The 22,407-nt window shown below is 29.9% G+C and overlaps 5 protein-coding genes across 16 annotated transcripts; 2 read left to right on the plus strand and 3 right to left on the minus strand.

Annotated features, from left to right (window-relative positions):
- Positions 1-43: 43 nt before the first annotated feature.
- Egg (SET domain bifurcated histone lysine methyltransferase eggless) lies at positions 44-7,190 on the minus strand. Of its 6 annotated transcripts, none has more exons than XM_083105324.1 (15): positions 7,028-7,190; positions 5,718-5,912; positions 4,760-5,023; positions 4,532-4,661; positions 4,264-4,404; positions 3,798-4,162; positions 3,463-3,692; positions 2,927-3,332; positions 2,591-2,821; positions 2,166-2,510; positions 1,828-1,995; positions 1,441-1,749; positions 1,081-1,355; positions 586-907; positions 44-405 (listed from the first exon to the last, which is right to left on the minus strand). In XM_083105324.1, the coding sequence occupies exons 1-15, from the start codon at positions 7,058-7,060 to the stop codon at positions 199-201; spliced, it is 3,621 nt and encodes a 1,206-aa protein (XP_082961450.1). In that variant the 5' UTR covers positions 7,061-7,190; the 3' UTR covers positions 44-198. The 6 variants fall into 6 exon arrangements, with proteins under 6 accessions (XP_082961450.1, XP_082961451.1, XP_082961453.1 ...); XM_083105325.1 differs by having other exon boundaries at positions 5,718-5,922; XM_083105327.1 differs by lacking the exons at positions 5,718-5,912; positions 7,028-7,190 and adding exons at positions 5,160-5,233; positions 5,318-5,353.
- Positions 7,191-7,220: 30 nt separating this feature from the next.
- LOC145975134 (ribosome biogenesis protein BRX1 homolog) lies at positions 7,221-9,035 on the plus strand. The gene is made up of 4 exons (XM_083105344.1): positions 7,221-7,629; positions 7,896-8,172; positions 8,249-8,604; positions 8,698-9,035. The coding sequence occupies exons 1-4, from the start codon at positions 7,534-7,536 to the stop codon at positions 9,016-9,018; spliced, it is 1,050 nt and encodes a 349-aa protein (XP_082961470.1). The 5' UTR covers positions 7,221-7,533; the 3' UTR covers positions 9,019-9,035.
- A 254-nt stretch (positions 9,036-9,289) lies between these two features.
- Ctl1 (choline transporter-like protein 1) lies at positions 9,290-15,695 on the minus strand. 2 transcript variants are annotated; one of them, XM_083105331.1, is made up of 13 exons: positions 15,544-15,695; positions 14,583-15,180; positions 14,231-14,373; positions 13,766-14,157; positions 13,603-13,692; positions 13,134-13,273; positions 12,833-13,019; positions 12,617-12,748; positions 12,389-12,533; positions 12,165-12,305; positions 11,870-12,029; positions 11,437-11,658; positions 9,290-11,312 (listed from the first exon to the last, which is right to left on the minus strand). In XM_083105331.1, the coding sequence occupies exons 2-13, from the start codon at positions 14,688-14,690 to the stop codon at positions 11,157-11,159; spliced, it is 2,016 nt and encodes a 671-aa protein (XP_082961457.1). In that variant the 5' UTR covers positions 14,691-15,180; positions 15,544-15,695; the 3' UTR covers positions 9,290-11,156. The 2 variants fall into 2 exon arrangements, with proteins under 2 accessions (XP_082961457.1, XP_082961456.1); XM_083105330.1 differs by having other exon boundaries at positions 14,583-15,695.
- Hakai (E3 ubiquitin-protein ligase Hakai) lies at positions 15,113-21,392 on the plus strand. 5 transcript variants are annotated; one of them, XM_083105334.1, is made up of 7 exons: positions 15,113-15,248; positions 15,613-15,732; positions 16,335-16,438; positions 16,519-16,830; positions 16,908-17,096; positions 17,237-18,033; positions 21,047-21,392. In XM_083105334.1, exons 2-6 carry the CDS (start codon positions 15,687-15,689, stop codon positions 17,981-17,983), a joined length of 1,398 nt encoding a protein of 465 aa, XP_082961460.1. In that variant the 5' UTR covers positions 15,113-15,248; positions 15,613-15,686; the 3' UTR covers positions 17,984-18,033; positions 21,047-21,392. The 5 variants fall into 5 exon arrangements, with proteins under 5 accessions (XP_082961460.1, XP_082961461.1, XP_082961462.1 ...); XM_083105335.1 differs by lacking the exon at positions 15,113-15,248 and having other exon boundaries at positions 15,460-15,732; positions 16,316-16,438; XM_083105336.1 differs by lacking the exon at positions 15,113-15,248 and having other exon boundaries at positions 15,461-15,732.
- On the minus strand, positions 16,434-22,341 carry LOC145975133 (transmembrane protein 115). 2 transcript variants are annotated; one of them, XM_083105343.1, is made up of 6 exons: positions 21,814-22,341; positions 21,313-21,568; positions 21,055-21,231; positions 17,243-20,900; positions 16,912-17,090; positions 16,434-16,845 (listed from the first exon to the last, which is right to left on the minus strand). In XM_083105343.1, the coding sequence occupies exons 1-4, from the start codon at positions 22,262-22,264 to the stop codon at positions 20,696-20,698; spliced, it is 1,089 nt and encodes a 362-aa protein (XP_082961469.1). In that variant the 5' UTR covers positions 22,265-22,341; the 3' UTR covers positions 16,434-16,845; positions 16,912-17,090; positions 17,243-20,695. The 2 variants fall into 2 exon arrangements, with proteins under 2 accessions (XP_082961469.1, XP_082961468.1); XM_083105342.1 differs by having other exon boundaries at positions 16,434-16,850.
- Between the last annotated feature and the right edge of the window lie 66 nt (positions 22,342-22,407).

Here is a 22,407-nt window from a genome sequence, read left to right on the forward strand (position 1 = left end):
ATATAGCAGATTTTTATGCAAATGAAATAATATAACATACTATCTTTTATACATAACATATATTTTTACATCTTATGAATTTTTCTTAAATGATGGCAGTAATATGATATATATACATATTATATTACATAAGATTAATTGTCAATTTTGTTAAAATACATAAATTGTATTTCCACAAAAAACTACAAAATGCAAAGTTTATAGAAGACGTCCTCGACAATTCGCTGCACCACATTTACAAATTATTACTTTACCCGGTATACTTCCTACGTCGTAACTATAATTCCATGTTAGTTCTTGTCCAGCTTTTATGTATTGTAAAGCGAAAAATGCCACCCACGGAAAACGCACATCGTGCGTATCAACAAAAACATTTTGTACAAACACGTTTGGATCGCAGGAGTGCTGAAAAAATATTTAGATAAAAATGACATACATATTTTAGCACATTAAGAATTCACATATCACGAAATGTTAAATCATTAGATACTAAGATAGATATTGAGGTATTTTTTCAAAGTTTTGAAAAGTTTTAAAGTTTAAAATTTATGTTTTAAATATAATATGAAAAGTTTTTTTACTCACATTCAAATAACGACCGATATTTCCAGTCGTTTTGGCATCCATGATATAAACGGCTTCATCTTCACCGAAATAATCTCTTACAGACTTGAATGCTAATCTTTCTATTTGCTGTGGTTCTACACTCGGTTCGAATCTACTTGGTTCTCTTCTTACATCGTTTCTGCTTTCATCATCATCACTTATATTGATTGTATCTAGAATTTCAATGGTGGATGATTTTGTCGTATTTTCCGAACCTTTCGTGCTTCCGTCCTCACTATTTTCTTCGGACACATCTAGTTGATAGTCTATATCTTCTCTTTTCCGTTTTCTTAGACGTTTCCTGACATAACAAAAAGCTCTTGCAATTTTTTTCCACTTCCATCGAATATTATAATTTAAAAAAATGTAATATACAATCATAAAAAATAGATTCTTATATATTTTATGTAATAATAATATTTTAGAAAATACAGAAATTGTTATTTAAGATAGAATTAGACATGCAATAAACACCTGATAGATGAAGATTCTGCAGTTGTTTCTAACTCGTCAGCCACGTAGTTATCGATGTTGAAATCTTCATCTGAGTCATTAGTGTTTTCCTTCGTATTATCTTCCTCATCGCTTATGTCGTTAGGTTTTTTCTTATCATCTTCCGCGGCTGGTAGCGGCATTTCTGGTTCGAGAACATCGCTTTCATAACCCTCCTTGAAACCTTCTACCACCTCCACATAATCTAACTCTGCTAGATACTCATCGCCATAATTCTTACCTCCCTCGTTTGCGCCCTATAAATTAACAGGTGTAAGTAAACAAAAAGATATAGATAAATAAATTGATAGGCAGATTGAGATTAATTCTAATTATTCAAACCTGTTCAGTGAGTAATCTCCCTGCATATATGCAGATAAAAGTGCCATGGGGAATGTCATTGAGGCATCTTATGCCCCAACCACGAGGTCCCGTTTTAAACACTTGTAATCTTAAGCCGAGAGGATGCTGCGCTACTCTATTGAGACATGTTTTCACCGAACACTTGCATCCCGAATTACATTCGTAAATTCCCGTGGTTACCGGTTCGGGCAAACGTTTATAAATGTAACCAACATCGGTATTTGGCACTTTTCCTCCCAGAGTTGCTCCTTGTATGGTTAATTGCCAGCATTGGCATTTTGTTTTATCCTATCATTATATGTAATGTAAATAAAATAAAATAATACGAATTTGCATTATATTATAGTAATTTTATAGTTTCCATACTTGACAATCGTCCTCGCAATCGCAGCTGCATAAAAACGCAGGATCCAAATTTAAATTAACGCCTTCCGTTGGCTCTCGATCTGTGGTGTATCTTATAGTATCTGGTTGAGTGTGATCCAACTCGTTCACGCATGGTATCGCTACATTTTCCACGCCGTAACTGAGATCCTTTTAAATATCAAATTACCATATTATTCATATATTTTAATACATTTACATTTTATATTAATATATTTATATGAAATAATATATTTTTATGAGATATTGACAATTTTTCATACTTCTATAAATATTTTAAATACATTTTTTTAAATTTTAATATAAATAACTTAACTTACTTTGATGTTGATGAAGCACTTCTCTACGACAAAATCCGCGAATGCACGCACCCAATAATCAAAATCGAACAGATCAACGGACAATGTACTGTCAGTCATGCGAAGATAACGATGTAGCTCCTCCATATTTCGTAGCCTGACGCCACACGGCGCTTGATATATTATAACTTTTTTGCCCTTAGAATATTTACAAAGCTGACGATGCCAGCCACATAAGAGAGGAACAGAGAGTGGAGAAAGTCCTTTAAGATCGTCGTGTGAAACTTTGATGTTTTTGATACACTTTGATCCACACTTGTGAGAAACATATTTCTTTGGTTCATATTTCCTCTGTGTATGGTAAAACTAGACAAAATATAGCATATAAATATATAAGCATGTCCTAAACTAGAGAAATTAGATTGTATTAATTATTATTTACTTACAACGATACTATGCGATGGTTTCGCTTCTATCATAGAATTATATGTTGCACTATCTAAATTATTTTGCCTTTTAGCAGTACTTTTTTTAGCTACAGCACGCGATTGTTGTGGTATAATAGATGATGTACTGGATGCTATGCTTGTAGCAATTGTTGCTTTTTCTGCCTGTACATTTTGTGATACATCTTCTTCCACGTTAGATGTATATTCAACATAAGGCAAATTACTTTTCTGCAAAAATTATGTTATTTATAAATAGATGATATTTATAAGTTTTTTTTATTTAATATTTTGAATATCGCACATTGATGTGTTTCTCGAAAATGATTTGCTTACATTAGAAACAGCAGGAATACGATGTCGAGCGTGCGCGTTGCCCGACTGTTGAAGTTGTTGTCTAGTATTAGCTTTTAAAATTTCGAGATACAAAGGACCTAATCTAGTTGATCCACGATAAATCCATTCGGTTCTCCTATCAGCATCAAAATGCATTTGTACTAAACTTGCGTCGACCTGTATGACTCTTGCGAGCCACCATTTGCCCTTCCATTCGGTCTTGACCATTTGGCCTGTTTGCAGTTTCACCATTGGTCTTTCGGGATACGATTCCAAGTATTTTTTTACGAAATCTCGCGATTCGCTGGGAACATCTTCCCAAATTCGTGGCGAGGTTTCCCAAACCAGAAAGATATCTTTATGAGTGACATACTGAGCATAACCATCATCGAAAAACACTAAATATCTGCAATAAAAATTAATGTAATATATTATATAATATTATAATATATGACAAAACTTGCAAAATTGATAGAACTATTTTCATTTATTCTTTGTGGATAAATTTGTTAACAAAATCTCTGAATAACATTTACCTATATTTGTTTGTAGATTTTGGTGGTTCAGCAATTATTCCACTATAATAATTACTAGAAGTAATATCGTGAAATATAGCTACAACTCGTGTTCCAACCGGAATCATAACTTGACATAATTCTGCTACTGCTAGATGCTTACCAGAAATAGTTTTAATTGCTGCATTATACTTTTTTTGCAATAGTTTTACACGAATATTCCATGGATTTGTTGAGACTATAACTTGGACCTGTACAAATATTCCTGTATTATAACCTTTTTTGATTTGTCTGATAGAAATATGAAAAAAAAATATGAAAGAAAAACAATATTTTAAGGTGGAAATTATACAAACCTTTGCTTTAATCCATGGCATAACTGGATTTTTCATAATATAAACTATACTCTCTACTTTCGGAGGTGATTTCACGAGAAAACCGCTGGGCGGTAATTTAGGAACTATTGCTTTCGTGATGTTTGATGGCTCAATTGCTAAAACTTCCAATTGATTATCTTGTGGTAATGTGACAGGTGAAATGCGTACTTGAGTCACTTTCTTCGTTGCTACAAGTGGATGGACGTTTTCCATAATCCCGTCGTTTATTTGAAGTTCCTCAAGCATTTTAATTTGTGGCCTAAAGTCTTCATATAATTTGTTGCGTAATTTATCCATGGTATGCATTACTTCCCGTATTTCAGTATGAAGAGATTCATTTGTTGCTGTTAATACATAATATGATACAAAATTTATCTTATTTAAATATCTTATCTTGTTTAAATAAAAAAAAATATAAAGATTCATATCTTCTGTAATATCTTACCACGTATGTCTTGCCATTTTTTTTCCATAGATTTATACACAGTTTTAGTATGCTGTTCTATATTATACTTCTTGAAAATATGTAATAATGTATCATCTAATTTATCCTTAATATCTACAAGTACATCTTCTGGTATATATTCTGCAAAAAGAGAAAAATAGAAAAGACAATTATAATTTTTGTTTTGCTAATTTATTTAATTTGATATTTAATAAAATTTCATATTTTTTATTTTGAAATAAAATATTAAAAATTCAATCCAAAATACCATCATCATCCAATTCCTTTTTCTTCTCATCATCAGAGTCATCACTATCAGAAATTTCTACTTCCATTGTATGATCCGGAAAGTGACAGTCTAATAGTGATTCATTCTCTACAAGAGCTGTTACCAGTTGCTATAAATAAAATAATAGTAAGAATAATATTAGCATTTCACTTTGATATATTATTATATTATTCAATTTTTTATGAAATAATATTTTCATAAAATTACCCTCTGATGTTGCAATGCAGCTTCAAAACATTCTTTACAGATTACACGTTTTTTCTTTTTTTCAATCGAAACTCCATAAAAAGCACATGCAAAGGATGATGCTACCATCATATTTATTCCAGAACGACACTTAAAATTGACGCAATTACTATTGCATGCTTTAGATTTAGGTTTTTCTGTATTCTCATCTTCATCCGACATCAATTCAATGATTTCCATGTCCTGTGCCATTTTCCTGGTAATTCCTTTGTAATTGAAAAATTCCTGAAAATAAAATATTATTCAACTTAATAATATGGAAAAAATAATGCTTAGACAAATTTTTTTTACATGTCCATCGTTTACAAAATATGTAAATTGCAAAAAAATGCTTATGTAAATAAGTGTAATTTTTTCTTACATATAATTTTAAAATCTAAAATTTTGTTTCTTATAAATTATTTATGTAGAGATTAGTTGCATATTTGAGATCCACTACGAATAACAAAAAAATATATTAATTAAGGAAAAGATTAAATTTCTTGGGAAAAAACACGAAATATAAGCTATTCTAATAACCTCTAAAAAATATGCCGCAAATTTCGTAAACTGACAGCATAAACGCGCAATCTCAGGTCAAGTTAGTTTAACTTAAAGGCAGTATTTCATTTGTACGACGAATATAATATTCGCATTACACAAATTTGTCGATATATAATTTACAAAGGGCGAGGATTTTAGAATTAATAATATTAAAATTAATGCAAACAATAAAAATAATAAATTATTTTTCCATTTATGCTATAATTATTAATTACATATTTTATTACATGCACACTTGCACTTTTGCACTGCAGGCACATTCACAATTAGCGTAGATTACATATATATATGTGTGTGTGTGTGTGTGTGTGTGTAAACTTTAATTTATTACTTAATAACGTATAGTTAATTATATTAATACTTAAGTATTAGTTACGTTTTGTGAAATGTGTTGATTATTATTTGTTTTTTGTTTTCTATGTGCCAATTGCTTTTTCGCTACTTTTAATATTTGTTCGTTGTTCGATAATGAATATGTTGCTCTTTTTTGCTTATCATAACGCATTTGATTTTTTGCTGCATTACTTTTTCGTCCAATATTTTGTTTTTTCCTCCTTCTTCTTCGTGTTACCTGAAGAAGACTTATTATATATAATATATACATATATATATATATATATATATATATATATATATATATATATATAGAGAGAGAGAGAGAGAGGTCATAATAATAATATTTTGATTTAAATATATAATAATTATAGTTATGCAGCAAATATATAAATTTATGTGTAATAAATATAGTTATGTAAAAAATTATCCAGATTATCCATTTATAAATATAATACATATTATAAATTATACATATACATTATATAATACATATTATAAATTATATACAATTATCCTTATATTATTTAAATAGTAGTTTATATATTTGTAATTTATATATTTGCATAGCTAAAATATGATATTATATAGTTTATTTATTTGCTGCATAGCTATAATAAAAAAAATAATACATAATCTCTTTTTAATCATATTTTACATTTATTCACCTAAATAATATATACAGTTATCTATGTAGAAGTTTATATATTTGCAGCATAGTCATAAAATAATAATAAAAAATAATAATATAACATAATGCAAGACAGAATCTTCTACATAGTCACATAATTATTATTATATAGTATTTCTGCAATCATAGAAGTTTATATATTTGTTGCATAGCCAAGAATGATTGTAGAAATATCATATCTTCATTATATGGCTTCGCAAAAAGTTTCTCTCACATTATGTTATATTATTATTATTATGACTATGTTGCAAATATAAACTTGCACACAGATAATGTATGTATAAATATTGTATATATTATTAGGATATATTATTAAGTAAATATAATTATTAGTCGTTTACCTAAATAATATATACAATTATTTTACATAAAAGTTTATATATTTGCAGTGTAGTCATAATAATAAATAATACAACAAGAATATAACATAATGTGAGAATCTTCTGCGTAGCCACATAATTATGGTTATATAGTATTTCTGCAATCATAGAAGTTTATATATTTGCTGCATAGCCAAGAATGATTGTAAAAATATCATATAATCATAATTATATGATAAGATTATTTAGTCTTACATTATATTATATTATTTATTATTATGACTGTGCTGCAAATAAAAATAATTATTAATAATAGAAAGAGAATAATAGAAAAGCTTATACCCGTTTAGGACCATTTTCTTCAGATATATCCATGTAAAACTTTTTTTCTGATAAACAACTTCACAATTTATAATTATTGACAACAATTTATTATCAATAACAATAATTTGACATATAAGGTTATGTCAATTATTTTCCCGCCACTATTTCAAGAGGTTTGTTCTTTTTAGCTGAACTGGCTGCACTAGTTTAGAAAGTATTTAGCAGAAGTGACGTCAGATACTGCTGTTCATTTTACTATTGGCCGCATTCAGCGGACTCAACAGTTGGGCAACATTACTAGATTTTCCGATGTAATTCGACGCTGATTGATCGGACCTGAAAGTAGAAACCAATCATGTTCGATTGCTACTTAGCGGTTGAGTCTGCTGAATGCGGCCAATCATGTTCGATTGCTACTTAGCGGTTGAATCCGCTGAATGCGGCCAATAACTATGTGAATACGGCGTGAATCTCTTCAAAAACCACGCGTTTGATGATAAACCACGTTTATCAGAATATTTAAAATGACGAAGAAAATATTGAAGAGGAAGCAACAGGAAGAAGTGGAAAAAGAAGATGAACCAAAAAAAATAATGTCAGATGAACCTGCTGCTAAAAAGGTAGGCGAATATAATTTAGATTTATATTGTTACGTTTTTAACCTAATTATAATATTGTACATTTTTGGGTTTAAATAAAAATGTTACATTTTATAAAATGTATCATACTTTTTTAAGACGTTCAATAAAATTCATTGATTCAATAATTCGGAAAAACGATTAATTTTTACAATCGGCACTTTATTTTCTATGATCCCTATGATTATGTTGCAAGTTTATTTATTAATGAGAAATCAAAATTAGAAGAAATATAATCTTTCTTATAGGTAAAATGGGTCAACAGACAACGAGTATTGGTCTTTGCTACTCGAGGTATCAATTATAGGCATCGACATCTTATGGATGATTTGAAAAAGCTAATGCCACACCACCGTCCAGAATGCAAGATGGAACGTACTAAGAACTTACAAGTAGTGAATGAAATGTGTGAGATGAAAAATTGCAACAAGGCTATTTTGTTCGAAGGTCGAAAAAAGCGTGATCTTTATGTATGGTTTGCTAATATATCCACTGGACCAAGTGCCAAATTTCTTGTGGAAAACAGTATGTATCATTTCTATAATCAGATTAAAAAATTGTGTGTAAGAAATTAACTGTACACATCTTACTTTATTTGCAGTTTATACAATGGGAGAACTGAAGATGACAGGAAACTGTTTAAAAGGATCACGGCCATTATTATCCTTTGATGAAAATTTTACCACACATGCACATTACATTCTCTTGAAAGAGTTATTAACACAGATTTTTGGTGTGCCAAATCATCATCCTAAAAGTCAGCCATTCTTTGATCATGTATATACATTCAGCATTCTAGACAACAGGATATGGTTTCGAAATTTTCAAATTTTGACCGAAGATGGTGGATTAGCTGAAATTGGACCAAGATTTGTACTGAATCCAGTTAAGATATTTGCTGGAAGTTTCGGCAGTGATACTTTATGGGATAATCCACATTATGTATCTCCTGCCAAGGTAATAAAACAATTGTATTTGATGCATAGAGTTGTACAATTTCTCTTATTACCTATGTAAAAAAATTGCTTTCTATCTATTTAAAAATTTTAGTATCGACAATCACTGACAAAGAAAGCTGCCAATAAATACATAAACAGAGTGGAACAGAAAATGGCACAGAAGGCAAACAAACCTGACGAATCTTATTCACTTAATCCCACAGATGAGATATTTAAGGGCGATTTATTGGAGAAGGCAAAGGAAATAGAAGAAAAACTTGAGGTATTCGATAAAAGTGAAAATATGGAAAAAATTATGAAAAAAATTAAAAGTAAGACAAAAAAGATAAAAGAAAAATCTGTTGTAACTAAAAACATTAAAAAAGCAAAATCTGTAAAATCTAAAGCTTTGAAAAAAAAGAAAGTAAAATAAATGTTATTGTCTTATAATATTGTTAAAATAACTATGTATGTGCATATATATATATATATATGATTTATTTTATTTTATGGAATTATTATTTAGCATTTACAATTAAACATTTTGTATACTTAATTATCAAAATATAATTAAAAATTAAAATAATAATTAATGATGATGTTCCATAAAATTTTTATTATGAGGAGAAACAATTTTAAATTTTATTTTAGAAATAAAATTTAAGGTTTATGGACAACATTTGTCAGAACTCAATACAGCAAAATGATAATAAATAGATTTCTTTATTATTTTTTTCATTAGATATATAATTTAATGAAAGTTGAACAAGTGAAAACAATCTCATAGTGTGTTATTCAATCTCATAGTGTGATATTCATACATATAATGTTATTAAATTAATATAACAAAGTCACCTTTTCATTGAATGTGTTATGCATATATTTGTGTTCCTTTTAGAAAATTCTTCAAATTTAATATAATTAAATAATACAAAATTATTTTTTAATAATTATTTCTTAATTAAAAGTACACGGTTAGTATTCAAGAAAATTAAATTTTTTTTCAACATTAATATAGCTGCTTAATATACTATCAGCAATGTGTGTAACAAATTATTATAATTATTATAATAATACTCGTTGATTATTTAAAGCATATTGAATCAAACTGCCCGATAATACTTTGTACTAATTGCTATACTTATTGATACAAATTCATATAATTATCTAAAATATTTTAAATGTATCTTAGAAACCTATATATCTTTATTATCTAAGTATAAATTGAAGTTTTAATCTTGTACTTGTTTTTTTTATGTATTTGATTGGAAGGAATGAGAGAGAAATATATAAAGTTTAGAAAATAGACTTTCCATTTGCAATAAGCAGAGCAACAATATTTCATTGTTATGATAAATACTCAATATATATCCATATAAGAATTACACTTCGTATAAGACATTTTTTAAATTACAAATAATTGCACTTTGTTGCATTATAATGCATATTTTTTTATAAATAGTAATCATATACTTTCTTTGTAACAATGATTCTTTCATTTGCACTTGATATATTATTAAGATCAGTATAAATATCCTATTACAAATGTCCCTACAAGACACAATTGAATTTTTAATTTGTGCAATGGCACTTTGATAACATAGTGTTACATGTTTAAAAAAGATATAAATTGGATTCATATTTTTTGTTTGTTATTTACATATTAATATTGAATAAAACATGCCTATAGGAGGCTCTGAAAAGCTTATAAAACAACATATTCTAATCTTTTTTTCCGATAAAATGATTCCGATAAAAATTATCGAATATATTTTAAAATCTGGCAGTTAAATAAAGAGCTTAAGCTATTAAGTACAAGCAGATTATACATCTAGATAATTAATTGTCCGTATTGTTTCTCGTTTTACAATTCATTTCATTGTGTTATCAAACTGCGAGTTCGAGATTCTTGCGTGTGAATCAAAATTGCCAAAACATCTTTCTTGTGATAATAAAAAGTTCAACAATAATTCAGTCTGCATAAAATCTGATAATGGTATATCACAAAAGAAGACCTGTAGTCTTAAGTGGTGAACGTTAATAAAAGAAATCATAATATTAAAATTACATAATTAGATAAACATATATATGTGTGTGTGTGTGTGTGTTTGTGATGTATGTACATATACGCGCGCGCGCGCGCGCACACACATACACACACACTTATGTATGTATATATGTATTGTTATATATAATATCATTATTATAATATTCATTTATATTCATGTTTTATTATATATTAAAAATATGTTATGAATGAACTTATCGTCACATGATAGATATCTTTAAACACATTGTAAAAATAATTCTCGTGATAGATTTTTGTAAAGTTATTTGTATAACAATACTGTGAAGATAAAAAGGAATGTATACATATATATATATATATATATATATATATATATATATATATATATATATATATATATATATATATATATATATATATATACTTTCATAAATCTTATGTAAAGTGATAAAATACATAAAAACAAATATTCTAACAATATAAAAAAAGATGTGCGTACGAAAAGATGTGTATAAAAAATATGCATACAAGTCGTCAAATACTTATTCATTTATCGGTGTCATTTCATGGGACTGTTGGCCATTCGCATTGCTGCTAGAAGCTCCGATTTGTGCTAATGCAGATTGACGCCATTTTCCATTCTCACCATTCAAGTTTTTATCCTCGCATACACATAGGAATAGCGTGTCAATAACAGTCTAAAATGATAGAAATTATTTTATTAACAAAAGATATAAGATTTAATTAACTGCATTAATTGTGTTTGCAAAACATTGATAAAACGTTGTAAGTATAAAGAATAAAGAAATATATATAACTCACCTCATAAAGGGAAATTATACAATGAGCAATGAAGAATGAAAAAACGCAAACAATAAAGATTGGAATAGCGTAAAAGTGCAACTTGGGATCTTGTCTCATCAAGAGCAATGCGACACTTCCAGTTGTGGCTGTGACGAAACATTTTCCCAAGAACAATATAAAATCGCCAAATCCGTTTATCACCGCTATTTGCAGAGCATTACTGACGAGTGTTGTGAAGGCCTAATAGATAAAATTTATAAATCTTTTATCACATTACATACTTGATAATAATATATATATATATATATATATACATATATATATATATATTTTTTTTTTTTTTTTTTTTCTCTTTTCTTTAAAATTACATTGTGTCTATAATATTTCTCTAGATGTCTCTATATTTTTTTATAGATATTATAAATTCTTTGATATATTTTCTAAAACATACTGTTTTGGCTGCATCACAAAAGTGGGTACCCTCAATAGCAACAACAGTGTATGCATTATGATTCATATATCGAATAAATTTTTCTAAACAGTAGAAACAGCAAATGCAACATTTCAAACCACATTGAGAGCATGGAGATGTTTCCTTAGTCTTTTCAAATCTATAGAATAAATAAAGAGAGATAATGCTAGAGTAGAGTAATAATAGAAAGATATATGTTCAACATATAAATCAAACAATATTTGAAAGAAATAGAAAATATCTATTAAATTATTTTTTTTATCAAGAAACTTACTTGGTATGTAAATATGTTAAAATTAGTCTAGGTAATTTAAAAATGGTTATCAAAAATGATCCACATGCTACAGAGCCTAAATGATAGCAGGCCAAATGTCCTATAGATGAACACACTGGAGATGTACTGGCATCTTTACCTCTAACAAAAATAAATAGTCATTTTATAAATATATAATATCTACCATAAAATATTTTAAAAATCAATATATTATAAAATAATACCTAAAGTACCAGTGGGCAACAGAACCCGATATTACCATGGTTTGACATCCAACAATAAATTCAGATACCCATATCAGGCCAATAAGATACACCCACCACATGTATTTTACCCAAGTTGCATCAACATATTCCACGAGAGTAAATGCTACAATGTTTAATAACTCATTATATAATTTTCTTCATTGATTATAAGACAATCAATTATACAATTAGAACAATATACTTTACTTTTAAAACTTTCCAAAGAAAAGTCTATCTTTTTCTCTTCAATTAATGGAGCATTTTCACCAAGTGAACTTAAGTTTAAAGAATCAAATATATTGTTTTCGTACATTTGTACTGATTTTGTTTCGGGATAATCTATAAAGTATAAAGTATAAACAATATATTTCTCCCTGATAATGAAATATCTCGTTTTCTGATTAAATATTGTAAAATACTTACTAGCTGTTGCGAGACAAAGAATTACAAATACCCAAAAGGCAAAAAATATAATTAAAGTTATAAATGTTAAGATTGGTTCAAAAAATAAGCCAGGTAATTCTTTCAAGCATTTTGCGCTCTCTTTAAATAGTGCCGCCATAAAACTGATGCGTTTGCGTAGTATGCATGAAAGAAATAGTAAAATAATCTGTATAAAATAAAAAAATGATTTTATTTATATATATAAAAATAATTTCTACATTAGTTATATAAATTTGTTAATTAAAATTTATATGTTTTTTTTTACTACAGTTATACTTACAGTGATAATAGTAGCAATAATGGAAAACGCGAGAAACGCTCTTTCATTTCGGACAGATTCTTCAAGAAGTTCATTTGGGTCAGTTTTGTCCAAAGTCTTCTTTATATCAATATATGTTATCCATAAAAGAATTGTGCCACCTGTAATATAATTTTAAAAATATTTCTGTTATGATACTTATCTATTATCAATGTTAAATATATAGTAAATGCTACAATAAATGCACAATATTAATTTATTTTCGTTTTTGTTACATATTATAATTTCTGTAAAAATGTTAAAATTTGTATTTCTGTGACAATACATGCAAATAATAATTTATATAAAAAGCATACATATCACATCTATTGATGTTTTTTAATGATATACAATTATTGCTATTACTTACTAAAATTAGTTTGACATAATATATATATATTAAGAAAATTTAGACCTGACAATTAACATTTTATCAGAATATACAACTTACCTGTGCAAGCAATGCTCACGAGTATAATTATAATCCATGTCACAATATTTGCCAATAAATGAAAGATGGATATTGTAAAAAGTGATAAAACTAAAAAAAGAGAATTAAATAAGTACTTGGTATATAACTTATGTGCATTAACAATCTGCACTAATTTTCTTACGACAAGCGAGAAAAGATAGCCCTAAAATCTGCCTCCAAGTTTTGTACAGGTCTCCCAAAACTTGTTCGATAACATCCCACGAATTAATTAAGCCATAGAAATTCGATATTATCGTTTCGCTCACATCCTTGACTGCCTTAGGAATACAGCGATTTAAAACTGGTATACTAGAGTAAACTGGCAGCTTGGGACAAGATCCGTTCTTGAATTTGCTACTTTCGCTGTTACATGCACTGAAATCACCACCTGGTCTGTCGTGGCATAATTGTGATCCCGTTTCTTTATAAAATGTACAAATATCATTTATGTTTTCCAAGATTTTGTCAGGACATTGTTTCACGCAAATTTTTAATGACTGAGTAACATTATATATGTCCAGGAAGAATAAGTATCTGGAATATAACATATATTTTTAGATTACAAAGATACTTTGATTAAGGAAGATAAAACATATGAGATACTGACGGTTTGTCACTGGTATCCTGCCCAGAAAGCTCCATGCTACCAAACTTTGGATTCTTCGTACCACACGTGTTTCCAAAACTGTCATATCCATTTATAAGCCGTAAGGGATTACCATAGACTATTGCAAAGGCAGCGATCAAGATCTACAAATGGAAAAGTTATTCCGTTAGAGCTTAAAGCTATTTGTCTACAAGAAATTTATCTAAAAATTTATCTAAAAATTATAAATTTAAAAATAAAAATAAAAATTATAAATTTTACATAAATTTAGTAAATAATTTAATTATAGAAGTAATTTTGAGCAAATTTTTAAAAAATGTTTAAATGTAAACAATAGGCATTAATTGTGTACCATAAGAAACCAGAATGCTATAAAGAGGCAGAGCCAGAAAACATCCGTGCATCCTCGCACCCGCGTGGGCTCGACGCGTTCCTCATTCTTGCCGGTGCAACAAGACATTCTCTTTTCCGTCGTTTTGCAGATCGCTTCTACACAGCTACGCTACAAAGGCACTTGTTGGGCAAAGTCGTTATTGTCGTGTCGCCGCGCGTCCCTTTTGATTCGGAGCAATCCACGCCCAGTGCCGTAACGAGTGGCGGGGGGAGAGGTACCAGTAACAGAGACCCAAACGGAGATGTTTATCAGTCGCGATTAATGCTGTAGTCATCGATAAACGCTCCAGGCTTGTCATTGATAATTGCCTACGCTATTAATTGACCGAAGTATCGCTTCGGGCGAGTTCAGTCGCGCTTTTACCGCCCTGAATAAGTGTCATCGAATCATTTTCACGTGACCATATTCTTGGAAATTTCAACTCTACGGGTCTTTTCGGGGCTGGAAAGTTTTTCTCGAGGGCCAGCGCGATTGTCGCGATGCACGGCCCTGCGATCGCGTTCCGGCGTAGTATCGTTTCCACGGTAACGAACGTATACGTTACACACGTTCAATTCTACACATATTGGAATGAGCCATTGACAAGTGGGAGCGGCACAGCTTTGAGAAAAAGACAGTTATATCGTAAGGGAACATCTATCATCTATCCTTGTTGCGATTTTCTGATTGGCTAACGCAGAAAACCCGCTTCATAAGACCCTTCTCAAAAATATTAATTCAAGAAATATTTCGAGATAGCATTCAAAAAAGTCTATTAAATGATTCAATAGCTTATCATGATTATATATTCTCTTGTAAATAATCACTGTTAATAATATTTATTGTGTCACGCGGCATCAACATACTCAAGTTAATTGAGGCGAATTTTTTAGTAAACGGTAGTATATAATTGATTAAAACGGGACAAGTATAAACCAACGCTATCTGTATCCCTTTCTACATTTGTGCCGCCTCCACCATGCTTAAACAAAGGGATGGCTCATTCCAGTTCCAGTATATATAGAATTTACACACACACGATTAGTGAACTTGTGGACTTCATTGAAGGCTGTGATTTGCGATATGACAGCCAGAGATGATCGCGCCATTCAGTCCGCTCGAAATGACGGTATGTTGTGAAAACATTAAACGGGTGTATCATTAATAAGACAAGTGTTCTCTCATCTCTCTGTGCATATTAATCATCAAATTTTAATTGTAAGTATTAATTGCCACTGACAAATATACTTATATATGTATTCTTGATTGTCCTTTCTTCCTGTAAAAAATTTTTGGAAGCATTAGAAGAGGTCATCTAGAATATAACCTATTCCTATATAACCTACTTATTAGAGATAAGTGTTAAAAGTTTTCTTCAAGAAAAAGTTAAATCGAAAGCATGAAAATGTTATAGTTTAAATCTCGAAATAGATTTCATTAATATACAATATCTTTAATTGTTGATGTAACGATTTTCTCAAAATTAATAATCATCTTTAATTAAAAATTTGTGTAGTCTTAAAACAAAATTACTTTATTTGATGTCTTAGAAATAATACATAAATAAATAAATTATTATTGTATGTGATTTTTTCCTTATAACTGCTTCTATCTCAACAATAAATTTATGGAAAAAATATATGGATTTATAAGAAAAAAAACATGATTTATATAACGAGACATTTGCAAGCAATTTAATAAAATACGTATAGGATATAAAATTGATTTCAGTAATGGAGGAGAATGGAAGTAAAAGAATGAGAGGCAGAACTCGTGGCCGCGGTCGTGGACGTGCCCGAGGTCGGGCTAGAGGAAAATCCAAGAAGCAAGTTAAGGTATAAATGAATATTTTAATTTACATTCTAACTTAAATTATAGTTTGTTATATTTGTGCATTAAAATTGCTTTTTTCTAGGTTATTGAAAGCGACGATGAAGATACTCCTCAACAAACGGACGATACTCCTGCAGAGACAGTTGGTAGCGAACAAGAGGAACATGAACCTCCTGCGACTCAGCAGCCTTCTCTCGAGCAGCAATTCGATCTGGAAGCCGACATATCGCAATTGGAAGCGCCAACTTTCACAACTATCAATCGGGGTCCACCAGAACCGATGTTGCGTTTGAGATGGGATCATCGAGTGAATCTTATAGGAGAGAAAGTACTGAATCCTATGATACATTGCTGTGACAAATGTCTGAAGCCAATTCTCATCTATGGTCGTATGGTATGTTTTATATACCTGTGCTAGAGAGAATTATATTATAAATTAACTCTTAATTATTGCTCTTAATATGTTTTCAGATACCTTGCAAACATGTATTCTGTTTATCATGTGCTAAAAGAGAAGACAAAGTCTGTCCTCGTTGTATGGAGAAGGTGTCCAGAGTAGAACAAACTGGTTTAGGTACTGTCTTCATGTGTACACACGGTGGAACAAGATATGGTAATGCAGGATGTAGAAGAACATATCTCAGTCAACGAGATCTGCAAGTAAATAAATATTATTAATATCGTACATTATATACAAAATTGTTATATAATAAAAATTATTTAACATGTAAAATTTAATAGTATGTAATTTAATATATTTTTTATAATCTATTATATATTATCTTTTATTATATATGTAGGCTCACATTAATCATCGGCATATATCGACGCCATCTCAACCAGTCCAAGGAATACAAGTCGATCCTCCGCAATACGTGCATGCCAAGTCGGAGATGGAATCGCAATTGACGAAGGTATCTTCTGTGCCCATGCAAAATACGCGACTCAAATCCGTGCAATCTCATATGGTTCAACCGATCATGGGTAATGATCCTCGCGTCAACTCGTTGGTGAGCCAGCAACCAACGTTGGAGCAACATCGGCAACAGCACAGGCAGCAACAACAACAGCAACAGCAACAGGCAATGATGTCGATGCAAAGTTATGCGCAAAGTACCGCGCCACCTCCGCCACCTCCGAATAACGCTCCAATGCGAACTAATCTAATCACCGTGCCGATTCAGGACACAGCATCCTTAGCCACGCATGATCTTCATGGACAACAGAGTCATCACTATTATCCACCGCCGCCGCCGCCGCCGCCACCGCCGGCACAAGTGAATTATGGTTACAATGTGCCACCACCGGTGTCACAGACGACGCAACAGTACTATCCGCAGCCGCAGCATCCGACTCAGGTGTCTTACGTGCCACCACCTCCACCGCCGCAGCAGCAACAATATGTGTCATCGGCGGCAACTTCCATAAGACCGTCGCCCACTGGTTATATACAGGAACCCCAATATGGTCCACCGCCGTCTCAGCAACAACCGCCACCGCCACCACAGCCACAATGGTCGCAACATCAACAGCAGTTTTATAGATAAGAAGAAAAAGGCTTTCATGGAATGTTGTGCAGTGTTGAAATGATAGTGATGTGAGTATTAAATTATAAAAATGAAAGATACTATATCTCTATATGCATATTATATAGAATGGATGTGATATCAATGAGAATTTCGCGCTCTTTACGAGATTTTCTATTTTTAAAGATTTTTAAAATAATATATAATTAAAAGAAATGGAACACTATCATATGATACAAGCTCTATAATAAGTTATTTTAATCTTGTAATAAAACTGATTTATATTCTATTATGACTCCTCCGATTTTTTCGACATTTGACTGATAAAAATAGTATTGGTCTTTATTATGCTTTTATCATATTGCTAGTGTTCTACTATAAAAAATGATCGATTTAATATAACATTTATCATTTCAAGAAAGTTATTGAAATATTTATAATATAATTGCATATATTGATACAAAACGTTAATAATGAGAATACATCTCTTGATATGAGCTATACAAATCTTTCTAAAATGTTTTTAGATGTAATACTCAAAAATTCAGAATATGTTTAAAGATTATTAGAAATTTTTTTTTTCACACAAATTCTTCTATAATATTTTCTTTTCATATTAGTTGTAATATATATTGTGTGGTAATGAAATTAAGGATATTTTTTTGGTAGAATTTAATATTGTACAGATTGTAACGATTGTAACTTATGTACAAAACTACTGATATACATACAACATGTACATATATATGTAATAATAATAATTATTACATTATATTCTTAAAACATGCCTTGTATGAATTCAACGAGAATTCATCAGTCATTCAACTAATTTTGGCCTTCCATTTTCCAGCATATTTGCAGTAATAAATATTAATTGACTAAATACTTGTAATAAAAGTGCTTAAGAGATTTGTCAAAGATGCTGCACACGAATAGAAGATCAAAATTGTTCAAAATGCACTCACACATAGAGAATTTTATCACATCATACATAAAAATAGTTCTTAATTTCATTCCATATGTATATATCACTATATGTATATATATATAATCACTGCCCCTTTTTAATATCTTGTTCCCTTTATGTTTACATCAATCTTTATTATATTTACAGACTTGACTGTCAAATTGTAGATTTTATATACAACATGCCCCTCTCATTATTTGTTATAATTATTACTAGTCAAGCTATCTTTCTCACACACTTCCACTTATTTATATATATACGCGAATGTATCTATGAATGAATGAAAAATGTTATGCATTTTATATAATATTAAATACATTTTTATATAAAATAAGCAACCTTATATGAAGTGAAGTTATGTTACTAAAACTAAAATTTTCATTCATCCTATATAATTCTAGAAATTTTAATAAAAAAATTGATTTTAAATTATGAATAATAAGTGTTAAAAAATGAATGTACGTTATAGTGAATTATAATATTCTAGAAGTTTTTTGTTAGAAGAAAAATATATATATGTCTTAAAAAAAAAAATTGAAATGTAAGTGTAAAATGTTTTGCATTATAGCAAAATTAGTCAAGTTTATATTACATCTGTACACATTAACAGAGAAGTATTATATCGCATTTTTGATGGTACAAAATTTACCATAAAGTAAAATGTTACAGATGTGTCCACTTTTCTTTTCAATCTCATGTAGATTATGTTGCTGTATGCATTGCATTGAAAGCATTTTTATTATATATTATTAAATCGTCATCAAATTTTTTGATAGAACAGTGCGCTCTAATTGTATGGCACTATAAATCTATGATGTCGCCTTTTTTACGATAATATTAAAATTTTTGTATCATTCATTTTTACATAATCTTCAGTAACAAAGAACACTATTTTGCTTCTTGGAAAATAGTATTATATAATGCAAAGATTGATTTTATATTTACCATTTTTAAAAATCTTCTAAAGATTATTCTTTTAAACGCCGGCATTAATATGGCATGATAATCAATAAAGAGTATTATATAAAATCTGTGATAAATCATTGTATAATAAAGACGATAATAAAGATACTTTAATTAGCAATAAAAAATAAAATAGATACACAGAAATTTATTGCATGGAACAAAAATTAGGGCACTTTTTTACTTATTAGATAATTTAATTTTCACTTTTTTTAAGTAATAATACATTAATTTGAAGATTTTTTAAAATAATTATTCTCTTATAAGAATTCTATTCTTTTAAAAGAGAGAATAGAAATAATTATTTAATATTATTATTTTAATAATTATTAATAATAATTATTATTTTTAATTTTAATAATAATTATTATTTTTAATTTTAATAATAATTATTATTTTAATAATTATTTCTTTATGATAATTACAAAAATATTTTTCAAATTTCTGCATAAAAAAATTTGATAGATTAAAATTACAATTTGCATAAGGATTGTAGTTATCAATAAATGTAATGACATTGGAGTTTTTCTAAATGATATTTTACTAATAATGAATATTAGAGAAAAATAGATATATTAATAATAATTAATAATTTAATATTTGTGAAAAAATAATTTATCAAATTAATGGCCTAAATTATAGCGATAATATATGTTCCATTCATAGATACATAATTAAAAAAATTTTTTAGACCCATTATTGAAGATAGCCATATTATAAACCTGCCTTATAAATATGTGTACTCTTTAGAAGTTTTTCAATGCAATTTATAAACCTATTGAAATTTAGTCAGTCTCATATAATCACGTACTAGTAGAAGGATGGTTGTGTATATTGACACTGACTTGTGGAATAAGTGGTGATGCAAGAGGTTTGGGTGTGGTGGATTCAGGTATTGGTATGGAAACTGCAGGAGGAACAGGAGAATGTTTTTTAGCTCTGTCTGGTTGCCAAGGTTTTGCGTGATCTTTGTTTAATCTCTCACTCAGTGCTTTCAATGCTATTTGCCTGCAAAGACATTGATTGGAAAGATCAAAATATCAGTAATTTGTAATTTTATGCTTCAAAAACTGATTTTAAATATTATATATATATTGAAAATATAATTATATATATTGAATTCCTATATTTATGTCATGTGTTTTGTTTTATAGCTACTCACCTGCGCCGTTCACTATCATGTGGATCAATACCGGGAAGATTAATAACCAAGCCAGGCGGTGTGTTGGACATGTCAAATCTTCTAACTACTTTTCGACAAAGTCCAATACGTACAAAAAATCCATGTATAGTGTTACTCACTACTGCTATTGGTGGTTGCAAGACATTTGGAAAAAAGCTGTAAGAAAAGCTCAAGATGAAGCAGATGAAGCGGATTATTAGTATTTCACAAATGAAGTAAAAGTTACAAAATTTTTACCTTGCAAATGTAAAATTATCTGCCATGTCTCCTCGAGTACCATTATTGTGTTTTTGATAAAATCTTAGATATATCCAAGATATCAACAGTCCACTGAGAAACATAGTGGGATGAGTACCTTCTAATAATCCAATAAGCCATAATATCAATCCCACAATCCATACCATTAAGGGTATATTTCTATTTGTGATCTTTCCAATGGGTGTCTTGATTAAGATATGATCTGGCATTATTTGCTTCACTGCCACTGCAACTCCTACAAAATAAAATTATCATATTATTAAGAGAAAATCTCTTTGGGAAACTCTATATCTCTGCCTTAGAAAAAGTACAAACATTTTATAATCACAAATAGTATTGAGAACATTTTAAAATCAAGTTTATCAATATTTTAAATTGATCGATCAACTTTTAGTTTACAATTTTAATGACACATGCAGAATAAAAAACCAGATTCATGCTGGCCAGTAGCGATACTTGCCAAACATGAAAGAAAGATACCTGCAATATAGCCAGTCAATCCATGTATGTGTGTGTTAAAGAGCAGATCCGGATTGTTGGTACACATATAGAGGAACAGGTAGAAGAGCGCCGAAAGCACGGCTACGCCAAAGTTGACGATGGCGAAGAAGGTCATCATCTCGAAAGCGCCCCATAGAGGCTCGATCAGTTTGCCGCAGAGGCCGACGGTGATGATGTCCGCGCATACTTCCCAAAAGTGTATCTCCAAGAAGCAAAAGGTGAAGGCCGTCCAGAACCAGAAGGCCGGTGGCAGAAGGTAACCTGGTGTTACGCTCAGGATGCGCACCGCCTCCTCGGAAAAGGATAGACAATACGAGAACAGCACCACGACGCAGATGAACTTGACGCTGGTGCTCGTGTTGCCTAGCAAAGCTGCAGCCTGTTGCCTCAAGTAAGGGATATTCCTACCCAGGCCCTTTATCGCCGCCATCGCCGCGAGCAAACCTAACCTCTCCTTCTTCGCGCGCCCCGAAGGGAGAGAAGTGCTCCCGTCTGACGTTGGCCGCGCAAGTTGACAGGTCGCGTTCGAAGATGCAACTCATCGGAGTGGAGTGTCCGATCGACCAATCAGGA

Source organism: Camponotus vicinus, unplaced genomic scaffold (assembly GCF_025532165.1).
Source record: "Camponotus vicinus isolate PSW18456_S1 unplaced genomic scaffold, iyCamVici1.0 SCAF_7, whole genome shotgun sequence".
In the NCBI taxonomy this organism is placed as follows: domain Eukaryota; kingdom Metazoa; phylum Arthropoda; class Insecta; order Hymenoptera; family Formicidae; genus Camponotus; species Camponotus vicinus.